At 31.7% G+C, this 22807-nt stretch overlaps 2 protein-coding genes and 1 long non-coding RNA gene across 12 annotated transcripts in view; 2 read left to right on the top strand and 1 right to left on the bottom strand.

The window, feature by feature from the left end:
- Positions 1–16477, top strand: part of Zasp66 (PDZ_signaling and DUF4749 domain-containing protein Zasp66) — a 38378-nt gene extending 21901 nt beyond the window's left edge. For 2 of the 10 annotated variants that reach the window (XM_036360316.2, XM_014231743.3), the window contains exons 4-9: positions 7499–7699; positions 7849–7928; positions 9313–9381; positions 13489–13642; positions 14759–14797; positions 15618–16477. In XM_036360316.2, the coding sequence (XP_036216209.2) occupies positions 7499–7699; positions 7849–7928; positions 9313–9381; positions 13489–13642; positions 14759–14797; positions 15618–15704 (630 nt within the window). In that variant the 3' untranslated portion in view covers positions 15705–16477. Of the gene's footprint in view, positions 1–822; positions 1008–1209; positions 1352–7498; positions 7700–7848; positions 7929–9312; positions 9382–10635; positions 13643–14758; positions 14798–15617 lie in introns of those variants that run through there. The other 8 variants (XM_014231736.3, XM_014231737.3, XM_036360351.2 and 5 more) reach the window with 7 other exon arrangements.
- Positions 4303–6466, bottom strand: Cdc6 (Cell division cycle 6). Its single transcript, XM_014231735.3, has 2 exons — positions 4947–6466; positions 4303–4879 (listed from the first exon to the last, which is right to left on the bottom strand). Exons 1-2 carry the CDS (start codon positions 6337–6339, stop codon positions 4458–4460), a joined length of 1815 nt encoding a protein of 604 aa, XP_014087210.2. The 5' UTR covers positions 6340–6466; the 3' UTR covers positions 4303–4457.
- On the top strand, positions 9388–10239 carry LOC138857866 (uncharacterized). Its single transcript, XR_011397077.1, has 2 exons — positions 9388–9521; positions 9884–10239. It is a non-coding gene; the product is annotated as an uncharacterized lncRNA (long non-coding RNA).
- Positions 16478–22807: the final 6330 nt, after the last annotated feature.

Below are 22807 nucleotides of genomic sequence, written 5' to 3' on the forward strand. Positions count from 1 at the left end.
ACAAAAAAAAATGAAGTAAATTTCACGCACTTACACACGCACATAAATTGCGTTAAAATCTCACGTCCACCAATTTTCATGTACATAACTCGAAAATTTTCGCATTGGGTCCGAGTATAACAATCTCGAAGGCGTGAAATATATTTTTATTTTCCAAATTTTCGAAATTGTTCAGTGCCACACAGTTGGCCACGGCTGCCACCTGCCACCCTCCGCGCGATGCTACCTTGGCTAAAAAGCGTGTGGGTGTTGCTAAATATGCCGTACACAAGTCCAAGTTTATTGCTTTTCATTATTGCACATAACGGTATTATAGAAAATAATTTTGAAATGAAATAAATGCTCGCGGCTTATATTCATATAAATTCTCTCTGGCCGAGCAAGCCATTTGGGTTTGTTCTCTACAGCTCCCACTGCACGCATACATATGTAAGTAAATATGTATGTATGCATATGTGTATATGTATATAAGAGATTCATTCAAATGACCGTCTGGCTATGGCCAATGGAATGTACGAGATGAACTAATTTGTGTGGCTGTACGCAATTGTTCGGCCGTTAAAGGCCACATACATACATATCTACATATGTATATGTATATAGGCTCTCTTCTCCTTTCGGAAGCATCATTATATGGCGCGCCAATATTAAAATTCAAATTTTTCTGAACATTTGCTGATATTATCATTATTGTTGCTAGCCTATGTAAATTCAGACATATGTACTTATATATAACCTATACATACATATTTGTATATACAATATGTGGATTAAATATTTGAAAATTCAGACAGATGTGGAAAACATCGCCAATTTGTGAAAAATTAAAATTCAGTTGCTTTCGGAATATTGAAAAATTCAGATCAAATCCTTAGAAGTTTAAGTAGTGAACACAAGCAAAAAAAAAAACATTAACAAAATTCCAAACGATCTCTAAACTACGAGTACGAATTGACGAGCAAGTGAAAACGATCTATTCTACAAAATTGAACAGTTTCAACGGAAAAGTTGGTCGATTTTTTTTTTAAATAAATATTTTAATTGTCTAATATTTCTTAAATTTATGTTTAAGCTAATTTCGTAGACCAACAAAAAGAACTATAAATACTAGTGACGTTGCATAGTGTTAATTTGTTATATAATTGTCACAATTGTTGCTATATTATTCGTTTTGTTTTTTGTTTTTCTACTTTTTTCCCTCAAAATAAGGGCGTTGACAAATTAAATTTAAAGTTGCACACATACAAAACACACAAAACCACAGAGAAAAATGGAATACGTCCAATTCAAAAACGGAACCCCACACTACTATAGGGCCCAACCGGACCTGAATGAATGCATTCAATACCAAGTAAGCCACGCAACTAAGGAAATTATAAATTTGTTTTTAATTTACATATGTACTTGCGTACATGCATACACAGTAGAGGGGCAAAAATAACGGTTAACTATAAAAACAATTTTTTTGTTCAAAATAATAATATATTATTTAAAAAAAAAAAGTTGTTTACAAATTAGTGAAATTTAAAAATTACTGTAATATGATATTACATACCGTTATAAATAGGGGCAACACTAGCGGTTGACTTTGTAGTTAAACATTTTTTTCAAGGTATGAATAATTTGTTTAAACAACAACTAGTAACAAATTAGTGAAATTTAAAAATTACTATAATGAACTATTATTTATCGTTACAAATAGAGTGAACAATAACGGGGCACTGCAGTTTGAAATTTTCTTTTTTTTAAACATGATTATTTTGCTTGAAAAACTGGTAGTGAATGAGTGAAATTTAAATATTATTGTACTAAGGTATTATATACCGTTATAAATATAAAAATCTTGTAATAAATAATATCAAAAGCCGATAATATTACTAAACTTCATACATAGTTAATATGAATTTTATTTTTTTTTATTTGAAATTTAAAAAATTTATGAAAATAATATAAGCCTAAACAAGCTTAAAAAAATATTGTTAATTTTAGATTTTTTTTTAGAAATTCTAAACTGCTTTCAATACAACTTATTAAATAACATTACTTTTCAATATTTAAAGCTCAATAATGTCTTTTTTACATACATACATATGTGCTATAATATTTCTACGAGTATATTGGCACAAATACATACAAGTATATACATACATACATATGCATATACATTACTAAATTTGTACTATGTATATACAATATATGCATATGTACCACCACAGCTACCTACCTATATCATATCAACCTACATAAATACATATGTATATATAATGGTCGATTTCCAACAGCTAACATGCCAAAGATCTCCCGACTTTTATATATTTATTTATTATAAATACATTTTTGCGCATTTTAAAGACACAAAAACAGAAAAAATTAAATACACTTTGTAAACAAAGCACCCACATGCGCCTACTGGTGGTCTCTAGAATATTCTAACTCAAATTCCCGTATGAAAAATATGCACAAGCTTTGTACGTCTGTACATTCTCCATCGAGAAAAGAATATTCAACAAAATAAAAAAAAAGCAAACACATACACTAATGCAAACAACACGTAGTTAAATGAGATGAAAATTAGTGATATTTTGAAAATTCAAAAATTTTGCAAATGTATCGGATCAATAGTAGCGCAAATGTACGCCTTTCAAATATACATATGTATGTATATCTGGATTATTTTTAGAAAGCTGAGGAAGCGCAGACAACTCGTTAGCGAACTGACAAAAAAAAAAGCAAAAAAAAACTTATTTGAAATAAAAAATGAAAAAAAGCTGCACGAAAATGAAAATTAACATTAAAGTCTATCGGATTTATCATTACTGCCACAATTTATACTTTCGCCGTGGTTGGCTAGCAGCAACAGGCGCACAGGCGTGCATATACATACATATATGCATAGTACATGCTAGTATGTGGAACACCACGCCTATAAACATTTGTTGTAAAATAAATTTATTCTCGCACTATCATTTTGACTTTTAGGACTCACAAAAGACTTACTATGCAAATGCATGTGTGTACAACCTTTACAGTATTGTGTATATATCAATGTATGTGCTTTAAATATTTGCTTTTACAAAACCATAAAGTATACAGCAGATTTTGCAAGCATAAAATGTATTTTCTCTCTAAATTAAAATAATTAATCTTGGGTTAAGGAGAGTTCAGTAAATAGACGTACATACATATATTTATGGGAGCGGAAAATTTTTATGTGATATATTTATGCACATTTAAATTTTACTTTCAACAAGTACAAGAAAAATTCGATAATATATTTTTGTAAAAGTTGTTTGGAGGACATATTAAAGACGTCCATATTGTCGAAAATAAAGAAGGTTTCTTCAGTTATGAATATATAGCCATATATTAATATAAGTAATAGATCTTGCTCTACATCCATATTATTTCAATATTTTTTCATGCATTTACTAACGTATGTATATATATAATATGTATCAACGCCATTTGCAGTAAACAAATTTAATTAGACCACACCTGCTTCGTCACGTCCATTTTCACTTTTTCACAAATTTCGTGTGCAAATTATTTTTCAAGATTATTTGATTGCTCTACGTTCGCTTTTTTGTTATTGAAATATGTTTAAATGTCAACATATGCGCAAATATTTCTAAATATATGCATTTAAGCTCTTATTATTCATTGTTTTTCAGTGGTTTGAAAAATCACCATTAAAAACTAACGGTAAAGCGTTTTTCTTTTTCAATCAAATCTATTTTTGTTTCGCAAATTTTAAATATATTGTGTAAAATCTAAAATTAATTACATCAACAACGAATAAAAGCATACATATTTGTAAACGTACATTTTCATGGTCAAAGTATATTTACGAACGTATGCAAATATACTATTTATGCTTGAATATTTTACTGCACTCTTCCTCCTTAATACACAGAGAAATTGCGACGATGTTTTAAAACATTGTACACCTTTAAATTCTCAAGAACAAACGAATGTCGCCAACTGCACACAAATGCAGCAACAACTGACTGACAAAAAATATCTAGTATATACCAACAGAAAGCTCATTGCGCCATGGTTTATGGGTGCACTGCACATTTTTCGATTTAAAAACTAAAAAAAAAAAACATTTTAGTTTCTTGCCAATTCAAAAACAAACAAAAAATTATTTATATAATATATATGTATATATGCATATACACCAATGTAAACTTTAGACAATTTTGAGCTGAATTAACATTAATTAGTCACAATTTCATATTCGATTTCTCTCGCAGGCGTATTTGAAAAAAACGTAACCTACTAAATGTATGCACTGTAAACTGTATTGTCAATATGAAAGTTTTTTATTATTATAACTAATAAATATATGCATAACAAAGCTCATATTAAAATTAATTTGATTTAAAGTTTTTTTCAATAAATATTTGTGTCTTATTTTGATTTTATTATACACCACCATTTAGAGCAAGGCCGTGCTATTTATTCCCTAGGCAGGCGGTGTCGTCCAATATTGAAGCAATCAACTGTTTGTCCTTCAAAGCGCCATTCACTTCCTCTTCGTCCCATTGCAGCACTACTTTGCATAGGCGCGGTTCTTTCTTACGTATGATTCGTAGTATGCCACGTGTCTCAATTAAGTCAACTAGTCCGGCAAATTCGGCTTGATCCAAAGCATGTATGTTACGTTTAACACATACGCGTCGGTATATTTCGTGCAATCGTCCCATTGTTATGTCTTTATTACGTTCTTTTCGTAGCATCAACATTAGGCTGCATAACACAATCTTTTGCTGCAGTGGAAACGAGTCTTCTATGTCTTCTTGTAAATTCTGTGAAACACCATATACTTTATTTAACACCTCAGCGACTTGTGTCACTTGCACAGGTTTTAAAAAAACTGCATAAAAAGGAAAAGTTATTATATAAGCTTAATAATACAAATAGATTAGATGATTTAGTACTACCTTCTTTAGTATTGTCTCCCAAAGCCAAATCATCAAGCTTGACTTGTTTCTGCCCTAACTTCATCTGTTGTTCAGCTATTTCGGCCACTCTTCTGCCTATATCCAATGCGCGCCGTACATCCCCACTCACAGCACTGACTTTAGCTGCCAAAAGTTGCAATGTAACAGGTGGAAAAACTTCCAGCACGCCAGCTTCTTCTAGGCGTGCACGAAATATTTCTACAATTTGTTGTTTTGTATATGGTGGAAAATGCATATGCTGTGGCTTTAATTCACAACGGGCATTAAGACGCATCAATGTGCGTTCGGTGAGATCTAGACTATTGGCAATGCCCACCAAAAGCAAGCGGGCCCCGGGTAATGAAGGCCATTCAAAAATGGTGTAAAGCACTGATTGTTTTGTACTGCAAAGTTGATCGATTTCATCTAAAACAATAAGTAACATGCGACGCGCTGTAGGTAAGTGTTGCTGCACAGCTGCTTGATAATCACGTTCAGTTCGTCCAGTAGGATGTAACTTGAGCTCGGCACATAGCTTCTTATATACACCGTTTATACTAGCAATTGACGTACAATTTATGTAAACACATTGCAATTGTTTTGATAACTCAGGCGACCTCAAAAGCAATGAAAGGCAAGCAGTTTTACCCGTACCTGGTTGACCTGAAACATACAAACTACCGGAACGTTGTTCCTGTAAATGTACTTGAAAAAAATCTCTTAACTCTTGCAGCTGTTGTTCGCGTCCCGGTAAATATTGCGTTTCTGCACTATTTAGCACACGTCGCGCACTTTGGTATTTGTTAAGTGTAGGTGTTATTTGAGTTTCTTTTTCTTCTCTTTTTGTGGGCGTCTGATGATCTTCTTCATCGCTGTCGTTTTGCTTACGCTCGTCAATACTTAATCTATCAATTAACCTAGAAGGGCTGATCAACTCAGTTTTGTGTTTCCAACGGGCTAACTTTGGTGGAGATACATTTTGTTCAGAGTCTGGTACATCATGTTCGTCTTCACTTTGATCATTTTGCTCTTGATTACTACGTTTTTTTGCTCGTGGCGTTCTGTTGCTGGAAGTTGAAGTACGTATTGCCTTCACACGACGTGGTGTTTTAGGTTCCCGATCATCATTTAATTCTTTGACTTTTGCCTGTGTTTTACCTTTGGATTTACTCATAATGTTGGTAGTTTTAGTATTTTCTTTATCTATTTCTGCTAACGTTGGGGATTTGTTCAAAGAGCTTTCTTCTTCCTCGTCACTTGTTGTACAATGCTTTGGTTGGCGTCTACGCCAAACTTCAGAACGTCGCGATGGTGTTTGTATGCTTGCAGCTGATGGTGTATGTGTTGATCTACCAACACTGCTCAGTCTTGTTGATCGACGCACTGTGGTCATAGTTTATAAAATATTTTACGAAACAAATGAATTTTAAAAAAGCAGTTTTAAATCTTTTATTCAATAATTATAATAAAAATGCAGAGTGATTAATAATGCTTCAAATCAAATGGCGCCAAACAAAAAACTGCATGACAGCTGTCATATGATACAGCTGTCTCGGTTGTTGTCATTTCACTCCGCACAGGGCGTATCAGGTTATGCAAAAATATAATCGTTATACCATACACAAATAAATATGTAATGTCTTACCGCTATTGTGTTAGAGAATGAGTAAGGGATTAATATTATCTGAACCAATATCACGTAAACTGTTATTTTTCTCTACTAGTGCTTTTCCAAAACTAAATTAAAAACACCAAAGAAATATGTAGTCAGTTGGCATTACGTAAGATATTATAAATATAAAATGAGAAGCAGAAGTTTAAATATAAAGGAATGTAGTGAGAGTATGGTGATTGTGAAAAACTGAGATATGAGAGCCCAAAAATACTATATATAAACATATGTATGTATATATATAGGTATATATAAGGATGTATGGTATATATGTAGTATATATACATATGTTCTGAGAAAAATATTTCTAGAATTATTGAAAATGTTCTGCCAGTTTTTGCATAAGGCTTCCAATACAAACATTTTGATAATTGTAGTTTTGAAACTAAGTATATACATGTATATATTTATGGTATATGTCTGCGTATTATATACAAACCTGAATGCCTATTTGCAGTGCCTTTGCTTTTTCTTTGAACTCTCCAAATATTTCCACAATTAATTTATGTCTCCTAACTGAACATCGTTTAATGTGAATACTGTATTTATATTCAACATTATTTTTTTCGAAAAATAAAAATTAGATTATATTTTTCTATTTGGCAATAATGTTTAAATATTTTTGAATATTTCCCCCATTGACATTTTCGAATCCCATTCAATATCATATATTTTAATACCACAGTATCTATTAACAGTATAAAATTAGATTAAAAGATGATCCAATATTTTGACAAATTAATTATTTTCAATATTTCTTTTAATCTTAATCTTAACAATAATATCGATCGATTTCTTATTTGCTTTGAATTTAATTAGAATTTATAGATTAAAACCAAACATTTTTATATTATATCTATAAACATTATATTTCTTATAGCCTTACCGAACAACTCCATTGGTACTTCCCGGTGCCAAGGTCAAGAAGGATGCCCCAACCACAGAATCATACTTGAGGTATCATCCAAATCCAGCTGTGCGCTCTAATCGCAGCCACGATTTTCATGACAGTGTGATGAAGCAACGCGTCGCCGATACCATGTTGCACAAGGTCGTTGGTCAGGAAGCTGATTCTGGCAGGGTATGTTTACAAATATGATATATTTGAAAATCACTCCACTCTATTAATTAAATATCCGAAATCAAAACACGAAAACCTGTCAAAATTTGAAAATTTTATTTAAGATTATTAGTTGTACGCTTTACTTATTCTTTAACCACCTATTTTAGGTATTCCACAAACAATTCAACTCTCCCATTGGCCTGTACTCAGACAGCAACATTGAGAGTACTATCAGACAAACAGTTCCGTAAGTATCAATTATTTTTCCCCTAAGCATATAACATATTACACAAAAGAATGTTAGCATTCATTCGCGAATATACATATGTATTTAGTAGTTATGTGAAAACTAGCTTTTTAGACAAAAAAAAAAACAAATTGCTACACATATTGCTTATTTAAACAAGTAACGAGCTGAAATCAAAATAACGAATTATGTAGTTGTATATAACCAGTTACATATAGTTAAATATTGCATACATACATTATAAAATAGTATGCAATAGAACAAACATATTTTATTCTAAACATATATTTTATAAAAAAAGAGTAATCGGAACTTAAATTATAATAAAATATCTATGCACACCCTTGACATCCGGCAAATTGGCATCTCTCTACATTTACTGACATCCGATGTCAGAGGATTATTTTGACAATTGCAAATTTATTAGGAAATTGATCGGTTGAATAAATTCATTTGCTTACATTTAATTTAAAATTAACATCCGATATAAATGGGTGGTAGTTTAGGAACGTATACATAGGTTTTCGTTAAATTATTACTTTATTACACAAATACTTACATACAAATGATACATGTAGCAAAAACGGATTTAATTCAAAAGTGTATTCAAATTATTTTTTAAGTTTCGAATAGTAGCTGCACGGAATATATGAGCCTTTATTTTATAAATATATATATATGTATAAGTAAATGTAGTAGTAGATGTTTGTAATTTGAAGTTTTGATACACCCAAGCATTTTCCACGCATTACACGCTTAGCAAAAGGAATATTGTTCTGCTTATGCTTTTATTATATAATAGTATTTTATTTACACTTTCAGTGTAGATTATTATCAGTTTTTGAAAATATAGACAAATATGTGCAGTATTTTGCTTTATAATAATATATTGCGTTAAATGCAACATTTAGAAAAAATAATTTTTGGAATCTAATGCGGTCAACTAGGATAGCTAACTAAAATAAATATTATATATATCCCCATTGTCTATTCAAATTATTATTTCCAAAAACCCAATATCTGAATTAGATATTAAAAAACAATTTTGGTATTTCCTTTAAATCTTTTGAAATTCTTAAATGTTGCTGCAGTTATGCTTATATTATTTATTTATAGCCAATAAGCAACTTTGTTTTGGAAACGCTTTGCTAGATCAGTATGCCTTTACTTTTTACGTTAAAGTGTGCTTCCTTTATAAGTTTTTATTATGTATTTTTTTACAAATTAGGAATTACAAAAAAACACGTTAACACCAATATCAAGTATTAGTTTGTATAAATAATATTTTGGTAAATCTCACTTGTGCGTATGTATGTATGTGTGTGTGTAGATTTATGCAATTCAACAACCATGTTATAAAATATTCTAATTATTATTGTTGTAGTGCCAGTACTGAAAGTCCGCGCATAAGGAGTAGTCCTTTGCATCGCCAAATGCCGACCAAACTTGACCGGTAAAAGTAAATTTTACAAATCAAACCGACAGTCAGTCAGCCAGTCAATCAGTTCGATCGACCTAAACAATCAATCAAACAGTAGATCACAAAAGTCACTGCATATTTTCAACTGGTCATTACCATAAAATCCATTTTTGGTAATTCATTAGTTGATTTATAAATTTTCATTCAAAACTTAGCGCTTTTGTAAAGTTGTTCGGTAGTGTTTTTGATGGTTATTTTATTATTTTATTTCGAAAGTTCAGCTTGTAGTAGAAGTTTTCGAGTGTGTGTTATGTTTGCTTTATTCCCAGTATTTTTTTAATGTTATTGATTTTGTTGTTGTGAGTACGTATTCGTGCATTTTTACTTATTCATTTATTATGCCTATTTCATGATTTTTTCTAAATTAAATCAACAAACGATTTTTTTTCCAAATTTATATACATATATTATTTATCTATTAAATGTGTCGATTATTCTATTTACCAGCTGGTAAACATTGATATTACATTTGTAGATCGGTTGTTTCGAATAAGATCATTAGCTGGCCTATTCACACTCCAGATCAAAACTGACCCAGTCGGATGCATATAAATTGCGCGGTTTTTTATATATTGGGCCAATGAAATCATGGCGTATTCCTTGAAGCGGATTTTTCAGTTTTGAAAACCGAAAAAAGTCATAGGGAGTCTAATCTGGCGAATACGGTGGTGAAGTGATGACACAAATTTGGTCTTGAGTGTATATCACAAACAATTGGCAAAACAGACAGACTATCTTAAAATTCGAATGTTAAAACTGGAAAATTTCAAAACTTTATGAAAATTAGTTAATTAACAAGGTCACGAAAATAGAGTTTTGTCATCAAAATCATTTTCAGCATGCCGTTAGTTTAGTAAAACATTGTGCTAGTGGCCCTTAAACCCTAACTGTGCTTGTCTAGAAACACTTTTCGGAAAACACTTTAGTTTTAAATACATTTATATTGAAAATATTTCAATTATACATATTATATTTCTTCGATTAACGAACGGTTAAAAAATGTAATTGATTAATTGAGGTTAGGTTACTTCCTTAGAGGAAGTTAGGTTCCAAAAAATATAAATTTAAACACCACACTTACAAAATATTGATTAAACATATAAACAAATATTGGAATAGTAAGTACCTTTCACTGAAGGCATTACTACTATTGCACATCTAATTGTGTTAAGTAGCATTTATAATATTAATTAAAAAACAAAATGTATTAATATTTTGTGAAAAAAGGACAAAGCTGCAAAATTAATATTAGAATTTTCATCGATCTATCTTTCCTGGAACATAAACGAAACATACTGGAGCAACAAAAACTTAGAGAACTGAAAGAACAGCAAGAACAACAGCAACGCCAACAAAAACAGCAACAATTACAAAATTAAAATACAAAAATTTCAAAACCAAAAAATTAAAGAGAATTATATAGCGAAAGAAAACTAAAAAAACATACCAATATCCCACAAAAAAGAAGAAAGACTAGACATATAAGCACAAAAATGATAATGCGACTTCGTTTCGAACGAAATTGCGAGCTTTCATATTTCACAATTAATAATATTTGAAAATTTAAAAAGTTCAGCACAATACTTGAAAAAATTAGCGCATAAATCTAATTGTAATACTTAGCGATTTTTTTTCAACAATTAATACTCCTTTCTTAACTGAATTTGTTTTTTTGTTGTAAAACGTTCAATTGGCCTGTAATATTCATCCATACCTTCATAAGCACCACATTTAGCAACTTTTAACACAATAATCTTAAAATAAATTTTAAGTAAGGTTATGGCAGCGTGCATAGATTTTTAATTGGTTGTTGTGGCATAGATGAAAATTTAGTATACATTTTTTTAAAAATAATTTATCCCAAATTAACATGTGGTGTATGTACATTGGGGTGGGTTAAAAAAAATCGTATACAATATTTTTTTCCTTTCCTTAGATACCGTGAAAATATCGTCCGAAATGTCGAAAAAAAAATTCCGGTAAACTTTGAACTCTTAATATTAATATTAATTATAATATTAACCTTAAATAGTTAAAGATTATTTCTACATTATTTCACAAAATAACATATGTACGAATATATGTATGATCAGCGTGACGAGCTGAGTCGATTTAGCCAAGTCGCGAACTACTCCCTCAGTTTTTGAGATACCAACTTGCTTGTCGGAGCCGCCAATATCGGACAAGTATAGCATATAGTCGCCATACAAACTGACCGATCGAACTGAAGTCCTTGTACCGAAAAATTTGTTATTTGACAAGGTATTGTCACAAAATTTCAAACATCAAGTATCGCTATAATCTCCGAACATATACTATAGCATATAGCTGCCATATAAACTGACTGAGCAAACTCAAAAAAAAGCTCTTTTTTACTTTTTCATGCTATAAAATATCCACCTGTGTAGGGTATTATAGCTTTGGTGCAGCCAAAGTTAATTTTTTTTCTTGTTTTTTATGACATGTGTTGTTTTTATTCGATAGTTTCATATACATATTTTTTCCGTTAGAGTGATTGAAATAAACGGTATAAAGACATTTTATAATAACATAAATGGAAGTATTAAAAATATTAGAAATTTGACTTTTTTTAGCCCACCCTAATCTACATATTTAGTAAATTTCAACAAAATGTTTTACTTGAAATTTCTTGTTTCATTCTAATAGTTATTTTTATTATTAATGGCACCACAATTTCAGTGCTACTAAATTAATATTTTTTTTTTTAATACTTAAAAATATTGTATGTGATTTTTGTTTTAAATATTATATAATATTACACTCACACTTATCGCCCTTAAGAAATTATTTTTAATAAAACCCACCAAAAGTTTGCTGTTTACAAATCCTGCACTACTTTTGATTACCAAAATTATTAAGTATTAATAATACGGTGCTTCTCCATTGGTTAACGGCTTTGCAGAGCAGAGAGCAAAGCTTGATCACTTACTCACACGAAAAGACTCACTTGCATACATATATGCAAACTACATCATACAGTAATGAAATACATAGTGTTTATTTCCAAATTAAAATTTTTGAAATCTAGAAGAATTTTAATGCATAAAAAAGTATCGTAATTACAATAACGGTAATGCTCTGAAATAGTTTTACTAACCGATTTTTGCCATGCATTGCCTGAATTGCGTTATGATTTAGTACTTAAGAGTTGCTGCTGCATATGTAAATACGTACATACATAGTTCATATATATATACATACATTTATCTACTCATGTCGTTGACATTACATAATCAATTTTACATGCATACGCGTAGTTACATATGTAGTCGCATATTCAAACATTTGCACACTGCTCATCCTCGCACACACAAATTGCATACATACATACATACTAAATTCATTTTTTAAACAAATTATAATAGACACAAAATATTAATTTGTTTGCAAAATTTTAATGACTATTAATTCTAACGTATTGTGCACATCCTGTTTTTTTTCTTTCTCTCTCTCACACAAACACATACACAAATTTTCTACGAAACTGCAATGTCAAAAACTAAAAAAAAAAAAATTATATATATAATTATATATATTATACAAAATCGATGTATATTGCATATTCAAAAACTAAATGCGACATGATTTGATTGGGGCTGAACTTAAATCCACACCAAAACAAAATAAAAACGATATTGTTATTATTGTTGTATAAAACAAAAATGAAACTAAAAATTGTAAAACAAAAACAAAAAAAAAATCAACAACGACAACAACAATAACAAAACTAACAATTTCGAAATCTTCAAAAAACTGTGACAATTAAAAAACGCTTCGTTACACCGAAAAAACTCGTTGAACTGTGCCATTGTTCGCCCACAAATGACACCTATAAACCACGGACGCCATCGATACTGTGGCATGGTATACTTGCAATATGCGCAATTGAATCAAAAACAAATTACATATCGATTACATAATTACCACAATATAATGCCATAATGGAAAACGTCAAAAAATGGAATTATACAAAAAAATCGAAATAATTAAAAACAAAAATAATCATAATGATATAAACTAAAAATAAACTATATATTTATGCACCACAACGTTGTACAGTTATAAGAAGACTCTTCATTTTGATCCATCGAAGAGCGAAACTTATAGAGCCATACAGGAGGAGGGCTATGGCAATGGTTATGCCCCATCACAGGAAGTGACAGTGCCGGTACAGCCAAAGGTCTTCCAACCAAACCGATTGGTTCCAGGAAAGGTAAGGTCGTAATGACTTGCTGCTTGCGTTCATCGATCAATCATCGAAAATCGATCACTGATCATCGTTCATTGATATGCACCGTTATCATACGCACATACGCATGCTCGTGGTCACCAAAAAATATTAATAAAAAAACAAGCTTAAAAAAGCTCAAAAAAAGACTGAAGATAGAGATATGCTGCGTTTACATGTGAGACTCTCGTACGCTAAAACAAAATATATATCTCTCTATGCGTGTTGCATTGCTGATATTCCGAGTGGTCAGCAAATCGAAAAATAAAAATTTTGTGTTCATCGCATTAATTATTATCATATTATTTTCATATATAAATGTTTAATATTTTATTTTAAGTACTCTTCATTACATAGAGATTAACGCATGCGTCGTTGTGTATAGAATTTTTGACAGCTCTCTCGCTCGCAGGCTCAAATTGCTGCATCGCATCATTTGTCAATCACCAGCTATCCTACTTTCCTTTTTTTGTAATCGTATGTGTAGTCATAAAACTTATGTGAAAATTGTTGTCTTTTATGGGTTTTTACTCGACACTTTTTGGGTGTAGAAATTTTTGAAAATTTTTTTTCTTCAAATCTGCAATATCTAACTTTAATCTGAAAATAACCAATGCAGCAGTCAATCAAATTATCCATTTAAGCGAATTAGTTCTCATCTGTGTACATAAAATCATCAAATTATTTCGTATTAAAATAAATTACAAATTATTGTAGCTTAACAAATAACATTTATAAATAACAGTTTGTTAGCTTTATCGGATTTGTTCGTTATAGGATGATCAGTAGTCGCCGCTAAATACTCTCAGAAGAAAATGTCAAATTGCGCTGTCAATTTTATCAATCATTAAATGTCATCTGCTCTCAGCAGTTGTCCGCAATAACTGTCAAATAGCGTTCTCAATTTTATTCATTTAAAACAAACACCATTATCTGAATTCCAATACTGCTCATTACCAGATATCCTATAACGAACACACCTCTTGTATCGATTGTCTTAAAAAGAATATTAATGTTTTATCACAAGATCATTTCAACTTCAGAATTAGTATTTCGAAGTCTGCAATTTTTTATTAACTATTATTTTTAACGGTATTTCAGAAACCCAGCTCAACGCCCGTTCACCACACGGCGTACAATGTAAGTAATCTTATAACCTTATATTTTATACCTCAAACATCCTTGTGGTAATATTTGGAACCAACACTTTTTTTTGATATCAAAAGCCTAGTGAAAATCCGTCATTTCGATAAAATTTATATTGAGAAAGAATTTTTTCGCAGCAATTCACTTCTTCATTTAATAAATAATCATCAATATCGAGTCTAAAACTTCATCAACCAGTAGTATGAAGCCGATTATTTTGAGAATTGAATTTGAAAACAAATGATTCTGAGAGAGGAACCAAGTATGTACTTTGCTACAAACTTAGTTAAGATTTCGCACCTAAGCCGATTTGAATTTTGGTAGGTTCAAGCCGCTTAATCAAAAGTTAATATGTAACTACAGGAATTCTTATCTGTATTCATATAGAACTGTATATGACTACTATATAAGTGCGATCCCCCGAAATCTTTAGGGATCAGCCATCGAACCTAATCTAACCTAGTTCAGATTTCGATTTATTTTCTTTTTCGAGAAGAACGTCCTGAGATGATAGTGATTGATTGCCATAAAATCTGATTATCTCTAATGGATCTTACTTGAAATTTAACAAAAATTCTGAATTTTGGTGATATGCAATGATATCATTCTGAGCCTTTGTTGGACATTTTGCGAAATTACTGAATTATTTTAATGAATTGTTTCTATAAAATCGAAATAATCACTGTTTAAATTGTTTTTTAACCGTACTGTTCCAAATTGTCTACAAAGATGACAAAAAAATATATACATTTATGAATTAATATATTTTTCAAAATTTTTAATTAATTATTCCGCGATATTTTTCCAATTCCAGGTGGTAAACTCACAAGATGACTCCATCCGTCAGAGTTCATCTTTTAATCGCTTGATGTACAGTGTATTGGGTGCGTCGGAGTACTAAGTTCTATAAATGTCTAAAAATATTTCAAAATACGAGTGAGCCCATCGATGTATCCGAAACAACAAAACAACACAAACAAACAACACAGAACAACTTAAATAACGGTAGCCTTAAAAATGTAAAATGATTCAAATATATCGAAAATGTTTTTCAGTACATCCAAGCAAATAAATAAGTGAATATTCGCATACTTAATATTATAACATTATAATCATATACAAGTAAATTATCTAACATTAACAAAACCGTAAGGAATATAGCAAAATAGCAAGGTTCTATCAATTGCAAAATATAAGTTTTATAATAAAAAATAATAATAATACGAAATATACAAACCGTAATTTGTGCACAAATTAATAAGTTTTAAAATTAAAAACAAAAATATAAAAAAAGAACTGTAATGAGTGTATTAGGCGATTCAAAATTATTTTAAATAAAAAAGTAACAAAAAACTCAAAAATTGGTGAACTATTTAATATTTGCGTAACTTTAAATGAAAAACTAACTTTATTAAAGAATGTATTTTATTAAAACCTTAGCATGGTAAATTCAGAAAAATCGAGTGTTTCTAGTCTATGGAAATGAAGAATTCACTTGACCGAATTGGTTGGTCAGTCGTCATCGTCTTTTTTCGTAACGATGACTTCTTCAGCGTGAATTTTTCATTTCACTGCAATTTGCAAGAATTAAACTTAACCCTAAATTTACAACATCATTTATTAAATATAGTGCTAATAAAATAAATAAAACTTCATTGGACTGGAGAATTTTTATATTGTTGTTTTCTTATTAATATATAAATAAAGGTTCGTTAGATAAAAAATTAACTTCATCACTATTTTTAACGCTTTTGTGTATATTTCTTATGACTAATAGATATTATTTCATTAGATTGTAGAGAATGATTGGAAAAATCCATTTTAGTATTCAACTTTCATTTTCCATTCTGGATAAAAAAATATATCAAAAAAAAAAAAATAAATAACTTTCTTACTTTTAGAACTGATCTCATAAACCATATACCAAAAATACCAGCTAATCAAATTTGATCCGGACTAACAAAAAATGTTCACGTATTTTAATACCTTCGCCTTCAAAAAAGGCTCCTGGGTAAATACAAGCCTGCCAAGCGCCGGCTGGGATAACCTTCACTGTTTTGAGCGAATTCATAAACGCACGACTCGTTACGAGTAATGAAGCGTTTGATAAATGTAGGATCCTCAGCTACGTTGTTAACCATCTGGTCTTGCGACTTCTACTTGACGTCGTTCAGGTCTTTTGGTACGAGTCTAGCATTGGCAGGCATCACATCCAAAACATTAACCAAATTGGTTGAGTCGATCCATAAGAGATATTCAGATCCTCCGCTATTTTTCCGATGCCAACACGATGATTTCCAAGTATTATTTCTTTAACTCTAACACCCGTCATTAATAGCGGAGGAATGGACGACTCGGATGAGGCAAGTTTTCGATGATTTCACAACCTTGACTGAATATTTTGTACCACCCAAATCTTGTGTTCATGATAAAGTGGACTGTTCAAAACACTTCTGACAAACAAACAGCTGCCAAACACACAGTAATTGGCATATGGAGATCAAACTTCACACGAGCAATAAAAATGTATACCAATCTAGGAAAAGTGTTTATCGATTCGGTTTGTGTGTGCAATGAACCAGTTCGGGTAAAATTTGGTAGTTATGTGGATCAGGTGCGGAAGCAGCAGCTACGAAAATTCAAGGCAAAATTTCTTAAGATATAATATCGAAAATAGCTATGAGCCTGTATTGTATGATGTAAGTCGTAAGTACTTAGCATAAAAAAGATACTTCAATGAATATATGTTGTGTTGGTTCACCATTACCACCCGATGTCTACAGCTACTGTTCAAAGTATAAGCAAAATTTATTTTTCTTTGCCATAACGTAAATTTATAGAGTCATTTGACTTCCCTGACAGGTTTATACTGAAATATAGTACACTTACAGGTGTGTAATTTAGCTAAATAAAGTAGTTTACTAAGAAAAGTAAAAGAAATTAGTAAATGACTTTCATATACACCACAGACATACATTCATTACATTTTTTATAACGTTGAGTTTTACGAGCATAACACGTAAACATCCACACGTTTGCATTTACATATATAAAGTAGCCCAAAAATTACATACATACCTACATACATGTATGCAAAAGGAAAAAGGAAAAGAGTGCTGATTATTCAAGCAAAACTATAGACAATAGTCGTTCGATTCGCATGCATGAAAAAAGCTCTGTGAAATTTAATTTGGGCACAGCATGAACTGAAAGAGGCGAAAAACAGTTAACCGAAATGAGCGGCATGAAAGCGAAATTTCAAGTTAAGTAAAATAATTATAAATAGTAGGGGTTAGGGAAGCTCAATTTAAATATAATACACTCGAGACAGACGGATAGACAAGTAACATACGCCAATAAATCATGGTGCCTATTAGATAACAACAGTTTGGCCGCCATACACTCCCTCAGGCGCTGTAAAGCATTGTGGAAAAAGTTCACATAAACATACGAGAGTACATGTATATTTATGAATATATACAGCGCTGATAAGCTAATTAGCCTGCCTTTGTTGCTGTCGATGGCAAAATTTGTTGTTGGAAATTTAGACATTACAGTTCGATATGACTTTATTTGGCGCCAAGATCAGTGAGTATTAAATACGGCATAAAGGAATATGGAGCAGTTCAGTATATGAATTGATTTTAACCAGCACATCACAGAGCTCCTTAGCCGGTTATTGTGGAAAAATTGCGTTGTATTCCTCAACATGGTCCTCTTTTTTGACTGGAAACACTTGACTCAACGATCTTCAACTTTTGTATTTCGCCTGAAAAATACTTTTTCTTGCGGTCTGCAAAGTAGGCTTCCGTGGTGGCAATAACACCCGTATTCGATTCAACGAACTTCTCGGCTACTGACTTCTTCGTGAAGAAAAAGAAGGGCACGGGGCCAAACCTAGAGAACACGATGGACAGTAATTCGTAGCCTAATTCACTAATGTTGCAGTGTCGACGGCGGTGGTATTTTGCAATTCGGCATCGAAATCGCCCAACAAGTCGGCATATTAGAAAACTACGACTGTTTTGCCCTTTTCTAGGGAGTCCATGTAGACAAGACTTTGTGAATCCTAGAAAACGGCAGCCATCACCCTTCCGACCTATAGAACAGTCTTCAAGTTCTTTTGAGCAGGTTTGTCGGCTGAAATCCATTGTTTTGACTTTTCCTTGTTCTCTATTGTATACCATAATGCGTGAATGGTCATGAAACAACACAGGAACTTATTTTTTCGGATTGCGGTGAAACAGCGTCAAATACTGCTGTGAAATGATTTAACAGTTGCCGCTTTTGTTCGAAATGAGCAATGGCGGGATCGATTGCAACGACAGCTTTTTCATGACCAATATTTCAACAGGTTATGACCCACGCGTTATTTTGAGATGTCTCCTGTGTCGGCTGTTTTGAGCTTCTTCGTGGTTATGCCGCGGATCAAAGACGTCAAGTGTATAGTCTTTTCGCAGACGGGTCAAAACTTGTCGGATATTTTATTGCTTTTACGACAGCAATCCCTATACACATAGTTATCAAAAGTTATTCAAGGCTCCATTGTTCGAATTTATCATTGTTACATATTATGGTATATGTATAGATAAGGATTTGAGTAAATAAGCGTTCCAGCAATTAAATACGGTCAAATGTGTCGCGCTCCAATTTCAATTGTCATTACAGTCGCCACTCAATTTCCAATGTCTTTCGAACAATTATTTAATTCAAGCACGCGCCAATAGAAAATACTGTAAATAAAAGAAGAAATGTGGCCCTTATATACTTGTACATCGATACTCGTACATATCGACATTTTATGCTTAAGTACATAATTACCGGTATAACTATTAAGGCACGTTTTTCTACAAAGCCATTGTGTACGTGAAGTCAAACATTTTTGTGCGTGAGTCAAATTTTCAAGTGAAATGTGAATGTTAAGATCAATTACAAACATTCATTCATACCATATACATACTATATAGCAGACATACCTACATTTATATAAAAAACATACATGTACTTGCTCAAACTTCCAAATTTTTGGTATGAAAAACAAAATTATTATGTACATGTAATAATTTCTATAAATAAATTTGGTTTTATTAATTATGATCTTAATACAAGTACAGCTGACAAGCAATGCTTTTGATAACTTCATCCATAATAAAAAATTTTTTTTGGTAAAAACACAATAGTAGCTGCAAAAGAAATAACCTAAATTTTTCTGTTTCAAAATAATGTATTTTTAAATTTAGAGGGATCTCCGCCAAGAAAACTGATGATATTTATTTTTGTAAACTTATTAAAATTTTGATAAAACATACTATGTACATTAGGTCTCAAAAGTTGGTCTTAAAAGTTTTAACTTTTCGTTGTAGCCGTGAGTTTATGATGGCTCATTTTGACTTACTCAAAGCTGATTATTTTTAAAATAATGAATCTAGTTTAGATCTTTGATTATCTTTTTCTAGAAGTTTTCCGAGATATTACGAGAATACACCTTGAACAAGATAAAATAAGCTTGCCGCGAAGTTAGTAACACTAGAAGGAAACGTCGAGGATCCTATAAAGTGCATATATACAGGAATGTACCTGTGAAGATTATTATAGCTTCGGTGCAGCCGAAATTATTGGTTTTCTTGTTTTAAATAGTTTTTATATTATTTTTAATATAAACCTTTCTCATGTGGTAACAAAGCAATGTGAAACGTTTCCATAATTGTGAGAGGTAAAAGAAAGACTTATTATTCTTCAAAGTACAAAATTTGTTTCTTCTTGCAGGCAAAGCAAAATTTTCCTGTAAGGGTGTTTACAGTTCAAACATATGCAGACATATTAACACAGACACATTAACCACTTTCTGTAGAATGTGGGTTCTTTGCTTGAATTGGTATTGTTTAGTGGTTTACTGTGGTTTTTAGGATGCAATGATAGTCACCAAAAGTCATTGTGCACTTCAATAAACCTTACATACTTGTGTTTATTTGCATTGTTGCAATCAGCTTTGTGATTCACATATAACTATTTTTGTATCTAATTTAATAGTACTTACATACATACAAATATATATGTGGACATCTTTGTAGAAGCACATTGCGCACACGAAGAGGCAATCGTCTACTTACCTAAAAGCATAATACTGAATAAAGTACTTTTTAATTTGTATTTTATTAGCGCCCTTGCTCTCAATACCTTTCATGACGAAGAGCGATTGCACTAACCAAAGTGGCCAAGTAACCAGCCCCTCAATGTGCCTATTCATCATTTGCCATTTGAAGCAGCAATGACTTGCGGAAAAAAGAATAAAATAAACCATGCTGAATGGCGTATAAGTTTAATAAGATAAGGCATTAAAAAATACTAAAATCGCTTACAAGATTAGTTTTACAGCCAACACAAATACGAGCGCATTTCGATAAGTTAGTGTCTTTTTGAATTTGACGCTGTGATTTCAGTTACAAAATCGCTTCTGAAAATTGTTATTTTACTAATTTATTTAATTAATTTTTTTTTTCTAATTTATTTTTTATTTTCTTTAAATCAATCAATCATATCTTTAGCTGTAAGGATAGGTCATTACACAATTCTTAACGCTTGGACCCCTGTTCTAACCATTAACAGAGGCGGATGGACGACTCTCCCGAGGTGAATTATCCGGCAGAGCTCGTAGTCAAATACAAGTTTTCTTTTAATTTTTCTATTTTGATACTCCAATAAATCTTGGTAACAAACTTAAACAGAACTGCTGTTAATTACCTATCGTCCTTCGAGAGATCTTCATTTACTTAAAGATGACAGCAGGCGCGTGTACTCTCAACCGCAGAAACCAATAAGATCTCATATAGCACAAACTTGAATTACAGAAGTTTTCTCCTTGGACCGCTATGGTATTACTTTTTGTTGAGTTATCGAAAAATTTAACACTGAAGACAAAAAATTGTATGAGGGTCTTCTGCCTGAACCACAGGGTGTGTTTCTCACTATATATTTACTACTCTGAAATAACCGCAAGAATATTGGAGATTTATTAAAATGCAGCCCATTTTCATAACAGTCGATCCTACGATACCGGAACCGGCAATCTAACCCAGTTTGCGTCTGTAAGACTGGGTATACACACGGACTCTTTTCTAACGCACAAACGGCGTGTTCTCTTTTGGTGTCGTTCATTGTATTCACACGAGCGACACGAGTCCAACAACTTGAGTTGGCCGCCAATTTTCTGCATTCCCTTTCACAAGGTGCACCAAAATTTTTTAATTAGCTAATTATTATTTTTATTAATTTTTTTCTAAAATATTAGATCCCACTAATAGCTGATAAAATACAAATTTCCTAATATATTGTAAATATTCATTTGAAACCTAGCGCCATTACAACCATGAAAAAAATTTCATAATGAAAACGAATGCCGATTTGCGTAGCAACGAACAAAAACACAAAGCGTGTCACCCGAACACGAGCGGCACGATCCATTTGTCCTTCCCTCGTCCCCTCGCCTACAAAAAAACCTGTTTGGGCGACAAAAGAGTCCGTCTGTGAATGCAGTCTTACAGATGCATCTGCGGAAACGTTGCTGTCGATTGCTTAGCAGTTTGTAGCTATTTTCAAAAAGCGGATGCTAACTCGTGGGCAATTTTAAAGCAATTCAGACCTTTGTTATACTGAATAACCTCCAGCCGCACCACATAGTAGGTAGTTTGGTCAAATTTCTAGCGTTATGTATTAGGCTACCAGTTTGGCCTAGTGAAACGCTGATCTGCTATCCAAATCCGTTAATATCCTGTGTAGCGGCAAAGCCTTACTAATAGTGCAATATACAAACTCTACATTATTAAATTGAATTATTCAGAGTTACTGGTGGTGTACGATATCAAAGCGGTATACACCGCCTCATAACCAGATACTTTGAAAGTAAAACAGCTGACTTAATAGATAGTCAAACACGTTGCTCTGGTTTGTAAGTGAACTGGAATGCTGAAAAAAAAAACAAATAATAAAACAAAAAATGTAATGTGA

The sequence above is a fragment of the Bactrocera oleae genome, chromosome 6 (assembly GCF_042242935.1).
Source record: "Bactrocera oleae isolate idBacOlea1 chromosome 6, idBacOlea1, whole genome shotgun sequence".
Taxonomy (NCBI): domain Eukaryota; kingdom Metazoa; phylum Arthropoda; class Insecta; order Diptera; family Tephritidae; genus Bactrocera; species Bactrocera oleae.